General features: G+C 33.3%; 2 protein-coding genes and 1 long non-coding RNA gene across 6 annotated transcripts in view; 2 read left to right on the top strand and 1 right to left on the bottom strand.

Moving 5' to 3' along the window:
- Positions 1–10568, top strand: part of LOC147834292 (uncharacterized) — a 49138-nt gene extending 38570 nt beyond the window's left edge. Inside the window, exons 7-8 of one of the 2 annotated variants that reach the window (XM_087279736.1) lie at positions 6407–6494; positions 9574–10568. The gene's annotated coding sequence lies outside the window, so the exon portion shown is untranslated. Of the gene's footprint in view, positions 1–6385; positions 7745–9573 lie in introns of those variants that run through there. The other variant, XM_087279737.1, reaches the window with a different exon arrangement.
- The window catches only part of smoc2 (SPARC related modular calcium binding 2), an 89360-nt gene that overhangs the window by 11685 nt on the left and 62801 nt on the right, over positions 1–14874 (bottom strand). For all 3 annotated transcript variants that reach the window (XM_087279717.1, XM_087279718.1, XM_087279719.1), the window contains 2 exons: positions 13837–14023; positions 7431–7513 (listed from right to left, as the gene is read on the bottom strand). In XM_087279717.1, the coding sequence (XP_087135843.1) occupies positions 7431–7513; positions 13837–14023 (270 nt within the window). The remainder of the gene's footprint in view (positions 1–7430; positions 7514–13836; positions 14024–14874) is intronic.
- LOC141377058 (uncharacterized) overlaps positions 14001–14874 on the top strand; it is a 43637-nt gene continuing 42763 nt past the window's right edge. Inside the window, exon 1 of the long non-coding RNA XR_015506350.1 lies at positions 14001–14103. This is a non-coding gene — a long non-coding RNA (uncharacterized LOC141377058). The remainder of the gene's footprint in view (positions 14104–14874) is intronic.

Here is a 14874-nt window from a genome sequence, read left to right as displayed (position 1 = left end):
TCCTATTAGTCTGAGTCTGGCCAGGGTTACTCCAAACGCTGTTATCTGGGACTGAGACAAAGCACAAAAGCATTTCTCATGTACTTACACTAACTAAAAGGTACCACAAAATTTCCATAGTATTCCATCATTTACTGTAAATAAATACCATGGTGCATTACAACAGCATCATGGTAAATGGCACAGTATTGTTTCATTGCCCAACATACCTGCCAACACTCCTGTTTTTCCCGGGAGTCTCCCGTATTTCAGACCCATCTCCCGTTTTAGTCTATCTCCCGGAAAACTCCCGGAATCCCCCCCTCCCCTCCACGATATGTGTTGACCAATAGTACAATTGTTTTAGTGTGCATATTAGGCCTGTCAAGATATTTATTTCTGCATGCATGCATTTTGTTTTGTATAAATTCTTATTTAGTGCTGTCTGTTCCTGAAATGAGCAATGCTAAATGCTGTTACTATAATGCTCTTTAATTTCTGATTAACATTCTTAATGTTTATTATTCTTAATTTTATTTAAGGCTGATCTTCATATTAATATTAATTAATAAGTTCATTAATATTAACTTCATTTGTATTAATTTTACAATGTCATTCACAAGTTTGTGGTTCATATGATAAAAAAAAGCTTTTTGATGTTTATTCGTTTTACAGTGTATTTAATAAAATGCCTTTTGTGATTACATTTATTTAAGATTAATATTCATATTGATATTAACTAATAAGTTAATTAACATTAACTTAATGTCTTAATTTTACAATCTCCTTCAAATGTTTGTGGTTCATACTATTAAAAAAACTATATGATGTTTATTTGTTTTATTTAATAATTAGCATTTTGTAATATTCTTAATGTTATTTAAGGTTGATATTCATATTGATATTAATTAATAAGTTAATTAATTTTAACTTTGTCTTAATTTTATAATCTTCGAAAGTTTGTGGTTCATATCAAAAAAAGCTTGTTGATGTTTATTTGTTGTATAACGTATTTAATAATATGCATTTTGTAATATTCTTTATTTTATTTAGGATTGATAGTCATATTAAAATATTAATTAATACGTTCATTAATATTAACTTGATGAGTAGTAATTTTAATAGCACCCTTCAAAAGTTCATACGATTTAAAAAAAGCTTTTTGATGTTTATTCGTTTTACAGTGTATTTAATAAAACACATTTTGTAATTACATTTATTCAGGATTCATTCATTATTAGGATTCATTATTCATTATTAGGATTCATTCATATTAATAATAATTAACACGTTCATTAATATTAACTTCATGTGTGTTCATTTTAATAAAACAATTGAATCTGTGGTTCATACTATTAAAAGGAGATTTTTGGATGGTTATTCGTTTTACAGTGTATTTAATAGAATGCATTTTGTAATAATATTTCTGTAAGATTAATATTCATATTAATGAATATCTTTATTTATATTAACTTGATGGGTATTAATTTGGTTGGGTTTCGATGGGTTCATACGATAAAAAAAGCTTTTTGATGTTTATTCATTTTACAGTGTATTTAATAAAATGCATTTTGTGATTACATTTATTTAAGATTAATATTCATATTAACATTAATACATTCATTTTTATCAACTTGATGTGTGTTCAGTTTACTACTACACTTCAAAAGTATGTGGTTCATACGTTTTTTTTTTTTTATAGCCCTCACCAAGGCTGCATTTAACTAAAACTTTAAATAAAATAATAATACTGTGAAATATAATAACCATATTTGAATTTAAATGTGTATTTAAAATGTTATTTATGATTTAAATGTATGAAATGTTATTGCTAATGTTAATTTAAATTCATGCTATTTTAATACTATTTTAAAAAGAATGTATTTATTTTTGAGTTCCAAATGAGAATTTTTCAGCATCATTACTTCAGTCTTTAGTATCACTTTATATTACAGAAATCATTCAAGCTGATTTGCTGCTTAAGAAACACCATTATCATATTATTGTGGAAACCCTTAGAAAATTGAAAAAAAAAAAACAACAACGTTATATTGAAATCATTAATAATATCTTCCTTATTACTGATCGCGTTTGACAAATGTTTCAGAATAAACTATTATTTATTTTAATAAATAATAATAATTCACAAACTTCTGAACAATAGTACACTCAAAAAATGACCTTTGCTGCTTGTTCAAACTACTTGGTTAAAATGAGTTGACAACAAGTTTTGTTGCGACAACTTAAATGTGTTATGTTCAGTCCACTTATCCATTTGTAAAAACTATTAACTTAGGTTAATCAATAATAATAATCAATTTGGTTGGGACAACATAAGGTATTGTGTGGAACCCACTCTCAAAAAAAAAAAAAAAAAACTCATTGGATGAATTAAATATAATTGAGGGCAGGATTTCCATCCAACAAACTTGTTTATGCAATTGAGAATTTATAAATGCAAAAGTATTTTCAAAAGTTTAAATACATTTGTATTTTTATTGAACCTAAACTCAAAGTCCTGATAATATCATTTCAAAGTCTTTTTTTTTATTTGAAGTTATCCTAAATGAACTAAAAGAGTCATTTTAAGCATATTTCATAAGTTATACATTTGATTGAGACTGATCTCAGATCTCATTTTAGGACAGTTATTGCTCACTGAGCAAAGCAACAACCTGTATTTCTACATACTCAAAGCATGGATGCTTCTGCAAGGCGGTAGACTCAAAACTCAAAGCATTTACTCTTCTAAATCTTCAAACTAAAGTGAAGATTAAACTCTAACAAGTCTTTTATACACTGAAAAAAAATATTCACAGATGATTCCTTGGATTTACTCAATTTTTTTTTTAACGTTAAGTGTTTGTAAACAATTTATATGGGCTGAAATTAAACAAATAAATTAGGTTGAACGTTATTAAATTGAATTTGTTTGTTTAAATTCAACACAAATAAATTGTTTGCAACAGTTCTGCAGACAACATTTTTTTCAGTGTATTAACTTTAAACGTCTCTTTCTTTTCTTGTCAACATTTCCCTCTCTTAATTCAATCTTACTTTAAGCATGCTGGGAACTACAAATTCCCTAACCAGGTAATTGAACGAGCATAATTCCTTTGTGTTGTCCCAATACAAAATGCTTAAGTGAATTTTTTTTTTTATTACAAATTTAAGTGGACTGAACATGAAACAAATACATTGGCCAAAGAAATTACAAGAATTGTGTTGTTTCAACTCATTTTAAACAGGTAGTTTGAACAAGCAGCAGTAATCATTTTTTGACTGAAGTATTTTTTACAGTGTATATGTACAGTTTAAGTCAGAATTATTAGTCCCCTTTTTGAATTTCTTTTTCTTTTTTAAATATTACCCAAATGATGTTTAACAGTGAAAGGAAATTTTCACAGTATGTCCGATAATATTTTTTCTTCTGGAGAAAGTCTTAATTGTTTTATTTCGACTATAATAAAATCAGTTTTAAATTTTTTATTGATCATTTTAAAATCAAAATTATTAGCCCCTTTGAGCTATATATTTTTCTATAGTCTACAGAACAAACCATCTTTATACAATAACTTGCCTAATTACCCTAACCTGCCTAGTTAACCTAATTAACCTAGTTAATGTCACTTTAAGCTGTACAGAAGTGTCCTAAAAATATCCAGTCAAATATTATTTACTGTCATCATGACAGAGATAAAATAAATTCGTTATTAGAGAGACGTTATTAAAACTATTATGATTAGAAATGTGTTGGAAAAAAAAACTTATTTCTGTTAAACAGAAATTAGGGAAAAATTACGAGGGGGTCTAATAATTTTGACTTCAATGTATATCATCATCAAAAATACAAAATACAGGATGTAAAAGATCAATATATCACCCAATCCACATTAATCAGCTGCTCACTTTAGTCTAATCGGCAGCTTCAATAAGTCCCTCATTTCCTTTTTGCAGTTTTTTTACCTTTGCCCTCCACTCCTTCTTCCTCTGCTCTTCATCACAGCCACTCCCCCACACTCATCCCTCCTTGTCATCCTCCTAGACTCGTGCTATCTATTGTAATCTATCTTTGCAACCTCCCCTTTCCTCAGTGAGATGATCTGTTAACATCTGTCGTCTATGCAGACCCAAGGGTCGTGGGAAACCTGGAGACGGTTTTAGACTGTAGATGACGCACACACACACACACATACCTGTGCATACTTGAGCTCACGTGCCAAAACAGACATCTTTGTTCTTTATATTGACTTGTCGGGTCACACTTTACAAGAATGCTTCATTTGGTAGTGTATATATTAACATGGAATAACACTCATAAATCATAGTTCAACATTCACTAATGCATTATTGACATCTAAATTCATGCTTGCTAACATTAGTTAATGCACCATGAGTTCACGAACTGAAAATTAATGACTTTATTTTCATGAACTAACCTGAACAATTACTGTAATAAATGTATCGTTCATTGTTCGTTCATGTTTGCAAATGTGTTAGCTAACATTAACTTATACAATCTTATTGAAAAGTGCTAACACTTTTCGTTCAGTTGACTTTGTTTGCGTTTCGCTCTGATTAGTTGATGTCAAATAACAAATTAGCATAATGATTCAAACAAGTAGGTGCTGCAGTCACAGAACGTATTCATTGTTTGATTGAAATCAAGATTGACTGTTTATTTTGCTAGCGCACATTGTTAGTCGTATAGGTGAACAATTAACCTGTGCTAGTTCATTCTAAAAAAGGTTAAGGTAATCTTCAATCGGTAACACTTTACAATAAGGTTCATTAGTTAATGCATTTACTAACATGAACTAATCATGAACATCACATGTACAGCATTTATTAATCATAATTGAACATTTACTAATGCATTATTAACATCCAAGTCCATGCTGGTTAACATTAGTTAATGCACCATGAGTTAACATGAACTAACAATGAATTACTCTATTTTCATTAACTAACGTTAACTGACATGAACAAATACAGTAGTAAATGTGTTGTTCATTGTTTGTTCATGTTAGTAAATGCACTAATTAACATTAACTAATGAACCTTATTGTAAAGTGTAACCCTTCAATCAAAGTCCTACCATTTTCTTCCGCATTTGGAGTTGCAGTCCTTCTCTATTGTAATGTAATGTAATGTGATGTGTGTATTTATATTTATGGACATACACCCTAAGCGCTTCACGGTCATGAGGGGGGTCTCTCCACACCACCACCAGTGTGCAGCATCCACTTGAGTGGAGAGACAGTGATAGAGCCAGTTCGGTGGATTGGGAGGCCATGATAGGTAAGGGCCTACAGAGAGAATTTGGCTAGGACACCTTTACGAGAAGTGGATTAAATGACCACAAAGAGTCACAAAGAGCGCCCTCTGCTGGTCTCACCAACTCCACTTCCAACAGTAACCTAGTTTTCCCATATGGCCTTTCATCCAGGTACTGACCAGGCTCAGCCCTGCTTAACTTCAGTGAGTAATCGGTCTTGGGCTACAGCGTGATATAGCTGTGGCTGTTGACATCAGTTTGTTGTTAATATTCTTAGCCACGCCCCTCTAACCATTAGATTGCTATGAGGAAATGATGCGCAAAAAAAAGCCCCACCCCCTACACAATATTTTGCTTAAATTTGAAGTGCATCAACATACTGAAATAAAAGTCTCAGCAACTTCTCGTTCTAACAGACCTTAAAGTGCCCCTTATTCTATTTTGAATGTTTTTTTTTTTTTTTTTTTTAGAATTTTCTATATGATCGTTTTAAATCCATCCGAAGTCAAAATAAACACAAATTTTATCATGACTGCTGCTCTTTTTTTAACACCCTATAAAAAGTTCTTGATTCCTAACATTTTTTAATTTAGTTGTAGTCATCTAAACTTACGTCAGATTGACTAAAAATATAAGGTTAACCTTATAACTAAACATTTTTTTTAAAAGTATAACTAAAAAATAACTTTTATGACAAAAAAAGCTGAAACCTGATTAACTTTATAAAACAAATTAAGGAAACACATAAACCATTTGTCAACCGCTGAGGCCACTGTGTACGTTTTTTTCAAATCTCACATTTCTCTTGCGAGTGCCAGTCACACCTTCTGTTCTTGCGTAAATCCACTAGAGGCCGCTGTCGACTATCTGACTGACCGACAGATAACCCCCGCCCACTCCCTCCCCTAATCCCAACTAACAGTGTTTAAAAACACCAATTGACCCGATCACCAATTTCCCTAAACCCAACCGACAGTGTTTTCAATCCAGAAAAAGAAAAGCCCTCCCCTGACTTTTACCATGTTTTCAGATCCTACCACATTCTCACCCTGTTATTTACTTGTTTATTTTTTATTTTTTGCCTTTTGTTTTAGTTTTACCTGCTTTCTGGAAACTTGTTTTTACCAGACTCGAACCCTGTTGTTGCAGTGAACTCCTCTCTGTGTCTCAAGTCTGCCGACATACATGGCGAGCTACTGAGTAAACTGGTAACAGCGGAAAAGCCGTCCACATGGAGGTAACCGGTCAGATAGTAGCGCGAAAAAACACAGAAGCCGTCAGCGACGTCATAATTTGTGATCTCCAGAAATGTACACGGGTGTTATTTTTAACCAGTGTCTGAAAAGGATCTTGTCTTTCTAAACTCTGCCTTCCCAAGAGTCTGTTCTACTCTGATTGGCAAGTTCATGTCCGAGACTGTAGTGATTGGTCGACTGCTTACAGCATGTGTTGGAAACCAGAATTTCTGCATCTGATGATGCATTCATATGTGTAAAGAGTTCAGTTTTTGTTTTATCGTATCAATTCAAACCCAAGTTCATTACCCTTTAGAAGTGGATTTACTTTCACAGTTCAAAAGCAGCATGTTCGCGACATATTAGTTACACAAACTAAACTCTCTCAGGTCCCAGACACCTCAATGAAAAAAATTATTCATTGCATTTACAATTTTTTTAAGGTAAGTGGTTGCAAACAATTTATTTGGGGTAAATTTAAACACACAAATTAAATGTTGTAATGTTCAACTTAAATTGTTTGTTTAAATTTAGCTCATATAAATTGTTTGCAACCACTTTCCTTAAAAAATGTGTAATTTTTTTTGTAAAAAATAATAATAATAAAAAATTCAGGGCACTAGTGTGTTTGAGGCTCAAAGTAAACATTTCTTGTTGGCAGCCCTTGAAGACCATAGCTGCATTGTGCAAATATTTTACAAACCTACATGTGTTTGTGTAGGAAATGCAAATGACTGTATTTATTTCAGACTGTACAAGCTACATTACAAAAGCTTTTCAAAAAGGCATAATAAATGTTTTGTTTACTGGAGATCCCTTTTACTAGTGAAGCTGTTTAATACTGTAGCTTTGTTTCTATAAAGTGTCTGTAAAGTTTCACTCTTGTTGCAAAGCTTGCACAATATTTCCCCATGCCAGAAGTACACAGTTAAGCTCACCCTGCAGGTGTCGGCTCCTGTAATGGTCCTTGGGTTTGTTTGGATGAGCTCTGGCGTTTCCATCACATTTTGGTTGTTCATGTCTACACAGTCAGAGAGAAAAAATAGTAAAGGAGGAATGACAGTGAATACAAAGCATTATTGTTTACACAAAGATGAGTCAAACAGCTCAAACATTCCACCAATGCTGGGAAAAAAAGCTAAAGGGATAGTCTGATATTTTGAAGAATGTTTGGAACCTGTAACTATTCCCTTCCAAAGTATTTGTCACAGGCGTTCAACGTTTAAGAAATATCTTCTTGTGTGTTCAACAGAAAAAAAAGAAAAGAAAAAAAAAACCCTCAAAGAGTAAATGCTGGCAGACGCTTCATTTTTAGATTAACTATATCTAATATTTTTTAAAGTAAAATAAAGTCTAAAAACAATGAGTTAGTGAAGAGATAAAGTAAGATCCATCCATCCATCCATTCACAGTATCCATCCCTCCATCCAACCATCTATTATGGTTGATGGTTAAGTATCCATCCATCCATCATCTACATTATCTATGTATCTACAGTTTCTGTCTATCTATCCATCCATCCATCCTTTCATCCATTCATCCATCCATCCATCCATCCATTTTTCTATCTATCTATTTATCTATCTGTCTGTCTGTCTGTCTGTCCGTCCGTCCGTAAATCTACAGTATCCATCCTTAAATATACAGCATCCATCCATCCATCCATCCATCCATCCATCCATCCATCCATCCATCCATCCATCCATCCATCCATCCATCCATCCATCCATCCATCCTTTCATTCATCCATTCATAGTATCTATCTATCTATCTATCTATCTATCTATCTATCTATCTATCTATCTATCTATCTATCTATCTATCTATCTATCTATCTATCTGTCTATCTGTCTATCTGTCTTTCTGTCTGTCTGTCTGTCTGTCTGTCTGTCTGTCTGTCTGTCTGTCTGTCCGTCAATCTGCAGTATCCATTCATAGATCCATCCATCCATCCATCCATAGTATCTATCCGTCCGTCCATATGAAAATCTACATTATCCATCCATCAATCTACAGTATCCATGCATCTACAGTTTCTGTTTATTTATCTGTCTGTCTGTCCGTAAATCTACAGTATCCATCCATCAATCTACAGTATCCATCCATCCATCCATCCATCCTTCCATCCTTTCATTCATCCATTCATAGTATCTATCTATCTATCTATCTATCTATCTATCTATCTATCTATCTATCTATCTATCTATCTATCTATCTATCTATCTATCTATCTATCTGTCTATCTGTCTTTCTGTCTGTCTGTCTGTCTGTCTGTCTGTCTGTCTGTCTGTCTGTCTGTCTGTCCGTCAATCTGCAGTATCCATTCATAGATCCATCCATCCATCCATCCATAGTATCTATCCGTCCGTCCATATGAAAATCTACATTATCCATCCATCAATCTACAGTATCCATGCATCTACAGTTTCTGTTTATTTATCTGTCTGTCTGTCCGTAAATCTACAGTATCCATCCATCAATCTACAGTATCCATCCATCCATCCATCCATCCTTCCATCCTGTCTGTCTGTCTGTCTGTCTGTCCATAAATCTACAGTATCCATCCATAGTATCTGTCTGTCTGTCCGTCCGTCCATCAGTCTGTCCGTAAATCTACAGTTATCCATCCATTCATCCATAGAATCTATCTATCTATCTATCTATCTTTCCGTTCGAAAATCTATACTATCCATCCATCCATCCATCCTTCCATTGATCCATCCATAGTGTCTGTCTGTCTGTCTGCCCGTTTGTCATACATGTCAATTTAATTTGTTTCTTATTTCATTAGTCTGGATGCTCTATAATGGCTGTGTTGTTTGCTAGAGTTTTGGTGCATGTTCTAGCTGTTATCATGTAATAACTCTGAGATACTTTTGTAAACATATATACATGATGTACACCATTTTGTGTTATGTTTTCATGAAAACTTCAAGTCAAAAGTGAATAAAGAATTTTCATTATTATTTTAACATCATTTAGAGATAATTATATATTGCTTGTTGACCTATATCATCATTCAGCGCATCTAAATGACTATGCCACTTTTAAAGACTATTTGATCCCTTTATCTTTCCATAGAGAACACACGGTGCCCAGAAGGACAGTTCACAGATGCCCAAACCTGAGGAAGGAAGTGAGCGGACAAAAAGAAAACGTGAAGAAACATTCATGAGCCCTTTAGGAGGGTAAATTAGCTGCAATCAGTGCCAGACGACTTGCCCAAATTGCAAAGAACAAGAGAAAGGAGGCTGATGGGAAGGCAGCACTTTCTGTGCATGCTCTAATGCGCTGTCTGGCACAATGCCTAAGGCTTTGTTAATTCAACACCACATTCGCCGATGGTCAGAAATCCACAGCATTGCTCAATAAAGCTTATTAACTGTGCCCCTGAATGCAGAGAGTGCCGCTGACCCTTGGCAAACACAATCCATTTTGTTGTTTTGCTGCTCTGCCAGGATTCTTAATCAGATTTGAGCTGGTTTCACAGATAAGCATTGGGTTGAAATTGTTTGATAATATGATGAGATGCTTTTCTCATTTGACTGCGGGACAGAAAGCTGCTCTGGAAATGTTAAAAGAGGCTGAATGGGATTTGGCCCCCGAGAGACTCCTGAGCTCAGTTTTGTACCCTATAGTGAGGTGAATAATGAGACCTGCCCCGGGTGTATATTAGATGTACTGTAAGAGCAGGTCGACTGGCACTTACCATTTTAAAAGCCAAGTGGTGGGTTTTTCCTTTCAATAGGGACAAACTGCTTAAGTTGTATTTTGGCAAGTAAATAATGACGGATTTGTTTCTTTCAGGCGCCAGAGCTATTTTTTTTAAGTAACATGTTGTTAAAGCTGAAAAAAATGGACTGCAAAATATGTGAAAATGATCAACTTAAATAAGAATACAAGATTTTGACAAGATATATACACTACCTGACAAAAGTCCTTTCATCTGTCTAAGTTTTAGGGACAACAAATGATAACTTGACTTCTAGTTGATCATTTGGTATCATAAGTGGCTTATATGAAAGACAAAAAACCTTAGATTATGCTTATTTTGCCAAAATAAAATATGATCATGCCTTGATTTTTAATTATTTAATTAGGACAGTAAGGTCTGAATTTGCTTAGACAAAAGTCTTGATACTTAACAGAAATTATATGCAATATAAAATATAAAGTCATTGTGCAGTGGAAAAAGAATGAATATTGTGTATGACTTCATGAGCTTGGAGGACTGCATCCATACATCTCTGCAATGACTCAAATGACTTATTAATAAAGTCATCTGGAATGGCAAAGAAAGTCTTGCAGGACTCCCAGAGTTCATCAAGATTCTTTAAATTCATCTTCAATGCCTCCTCCATCTTACACCAGACATGCTCAATAATGTTCGTTTCTGTTGACTGGGCAGGCCAATCCTGGAGCACCTTGACCTTCTTTGCTTTCAGGAACTTTGATGTGGAGGATGAAGGGTAAGGAGTGCTATCCTGCTGAAGAATTTGCCCTCTCCTGTGGTTTGTAATGTAATGGGCAGCACAAGTCTTGATACCTCAGGCTGTTGATGTTGCCATCCATTCTGCAGATCTCTCGCACACCCCCATGAATTCAATTCAATTTATGCTGAATGCAAGCCCAAACTATGATTTTTCCTTGACCAAACTTGACTGATTTCTATGAGAATCCATGCGGGTTCCAATAGGTCCTCTGCAGTATTTGAGATGATTGGGATGCAGTTCAACAGATGATTTTCCAAATGATCAACTACATGTCAGGTTATTATTTTCTGCTCTTAAAACTGAGATCGATAACAAGACTTTTGGAGTGTAAGTTTATACTTATATCAAGGACAAATATCTTTGGCAGATATTTTATTATTTTTTAAGGTTAAACCCATTTAATTGTATTACATTTTAAATATGATTTACATCTTAATATATTATAAATAGTACATAAAGTACAAATTGTGTAACATTTGATTCTATAATTAATATACTTTTGTTTTTCCTTATAAATTTAAAATTAAAAACTTAAGGATACAGGACCTTTACTTTATTCTGAAAATAGAGATGAAGTCAGAATTATTAGACCCCTGAATTATTAGCCTCCCTGTTTATTTTTTTCCCCAAATTCTGTTTAATGGAGAGAAGATTTTTTACAACTCATTTCTAAACATAATAGTTTTAATAGCTCATCTCTAATAACTGATTTATTTTATCTTTGCCATGATGACAGTACATAATATTTGACTAGATATTTTTCAAGACACTTCTATACAGCTTAAAGTGACATTTAAAGGCTTAAATAGGTTAATTAGGTTAACAGGTTAGGGTAAATAGGCAAGTTATTGTATAATGATGGTTTGTTCCGTAGACAATCAAGAAAATACATTGCTTAAAGAGGCTAATAATTTTGACCTTAAAATGTTTTTTTTTCTAGCTGAAATAAAACAAATAAGACTTTCTCCAGAAGAAAACATATTATCAGACATACAGTGAATATTTCCTTGCTCTGTTAAACACCATTTGGGAAATATTTAAAAAAGAAAAAAAGGGGCTAATAATTCTGACTTACACTGTATAAAGGTTTATACTTAAATCAAGAACAAATATCAAATATTTTCTTATTTTTTAAAGATAAACTCTCTATCTTGCATAATAACTTATGCTCATATATAGTACATAAAGTCTAAATTGTGTTAGATTTTTTTTTTTACTTTAGTAAATGATTGTAATGGAAAACAACACAAAATGACCAAGTAAGAACTCTTATTTTTGCAGTGTTTTAGTTGCATCAAATAAATTATTATCATGTTTTTATGAAATATCTGCCAGTTGGCATATAAAATCAAGTTAATACAAATTTACATATGTAAAAAAATCATACTATTGTTTTCCTAATATATATACACAGCTTAAATAACAAAGGAGTGACTTTACAACACATCTGTGACTGTTCTTGAATAGCCCAGAAAGAGCCCTGACCTAAACCCAATTGAGCATCTATGGAGGGACCTAAAAATGGATGGACCACCAACGTTTACCATCCAACCCGACAGAACTGGAGAGCATTTACAAGGTGGACTGGCAGAGAATCCCTAAATCTAGGTGTGTTTCCCAAAACACTCATGGCTGTATTAGATCAAAATGGCGCTTCTACTAAATACTGAGCAAAGGATATGGAAACTTAGGACCATGTCATATTTCAGGTTTTTCTTTTGATAAATCTGAAACAATGTCGTCAGTTTTGTGTTTTTCCGTCAACATGTGGTGCTGTGTGTACATAAATGAGAGAAAAAAAAACCCTGATTTTAGCAAATGGCTGCAATATAACATTATAACATAATTATTTATGGGGGTCTAAACATCTGTCAGATACTATGGATGGATACTGTAGATTTATTGACAGACTGACAGACAGACAGGATGGATGGATGGATGGATACTGTAGATTGATGGATGGATTCTGTAGATTTACGGACAGACAGACAGATAAATAGACAGAAACTGTAGATGCATGGATACTGTAAATTGATGGATGGATAATGTAATTTTCATATGGACGGATGGATAGATACTATGGATGGATGAATGGATGGATGGATGGATCTATGAATGGATACTGCAGATTGATGGACAGACAGACAGACAGACGGACAGACAGACACTGTATATATATATATACAGTTGAAGTCAGAATTATTATCCCCCTTTTGATTTTATTTTGTTTTTTAAATATTTCCCAAATGATTTTTAACAGAGCAAGGAAATTTTCACAGTATGTCTGATAATATTTTTTCTTCTGGAGAAAGTTTTATTTGTTTTACTTCGGCTAGAATAAAAGCAGTTGATAATTTTTTAAAACCATTTTTGGGACAAAATTATAAGCCCCTTTAAGCTAATTTTTTTCCCGATAATCTACAGAACAAACCATCGTTATACAATAACTTGCCTAATTACCCTAACCTGCCTAGTTTACCTTATTAACCTAGTTAAGCCTATAAATGTCACTTTAAGCTGTATAGAAGTGTCTTGAAAAATATCAAGTAAAATATTATTTACTGTCATCATGTCAAAGACAAAATAAATCCGTTATTAGAAATAAGTTTTTAAAACTATTATGCTTAGAAATATGCTAAAAACAATCTTCCCTCCATTAAACAGAAATTGGTGAAAAAAATAAACAGGGGCGCTAATATTTCAGTGGGGCTAATAATTCTGACTTCAACTGTATACATATATATATATTCTAAAGTAAATCTTCATTTAATGTTTTATTTAAAATTGTTAAAAATGTAAAAATAAAACACTTGCCAGAGTACATCCAGAACTTTAGAGAAATGTCCATTACCTTGTGGATGTGCCGGGTATGGGCCGCCCAGTGTCCACCAGGACACACCAGCAGTACCCAGTGGAGGGATGGCACTGGACGGGTTTATAAAGGCCACCACTGGCGCAGTCAGGCACAAAAACCGCTTCGTTTTTATGCTGTCTTGCTTCTTCCTGTGCCGACAGCTGCTCCTGATCACACGAGGTCGCTGAGGTAAAAGTCAGACAGAGGAACGAGGTGAAAAACTGCAGGAGACACACTATGAGTGAGTAAGTGTCAGTTTTCTCTGTGGTGAAGAGAGGCCAAGCATCTGTGTTTCTGTACAATGAAAGCAGACAGTGACCAGGAGCTGTCAGGCTATGAAAAGCACCTTTAAAACTTTCTATAAAAGTAGCACATATTTACACAAGGGACCAGTGCTTGTCTGAATACAGTCTTTGTCTGCTGAGATGTCTTTATCTCAATGATTTTAGAAGGCTACCTACACTATAAAAAAATCCTGGTTACCTTAAAATTTAAGCTGAATTAAATTAACCTTATCAGTCTATTGAACTCAAACTGACTTAAAACAGCTTGCGTTACTTATGAAATTAAGTTAGAACATGATTATGTTAGTTTAATAAGTTACAATGAACTAAAACACATGTTGTCATGACTAATTGATCATATCATTTTCATAGTGTAGATGTATTATTCACTAGGGATGTAACGGTATCAGAATTTCACAGTACGATAATACCTCGATATGAATGGCACGGTATGGTATTTATTAAATAATTTACAGGAAAAACAAAATAATGAAAAGACTCGAAAAAAATTGCTAAAAGTGTTTATTTACCTTAGCAATGAACATATTGACGACATAAAAATTAGCCATTTATCTGTAAGTTTCGAAACAGGAACTTCAATTTTTCAATTTTAATAACAAAAAACTATTAAACCATATAAAAAAAATAAAGTTTCAATTTAGTATTGTTGAAAACTCATCACGTTTAACATTTAATCACTCACTCACTTAGAGATGGCTTTTTTAAGGAAAATTATCATATAACTATAATC

Source organism: Danio rerio, chromosome 13, assembly GCF_052040795.2.
Source record: "Danio rerio strain M-AB ecotype USA chromosome 13, GRCz13ab, whole genome shotgun sequence".
NCBI lineage: Eukaryota > Metazoa > Chordata > Actinopteri > Cypriniformes > Danionidae > Danio > Danio rerio.
The sequence above is the reverse complement of the archived record's forward strand: the minus strand, read 5'-3'. Positions and strand labels throughout refer to the sequence as shown.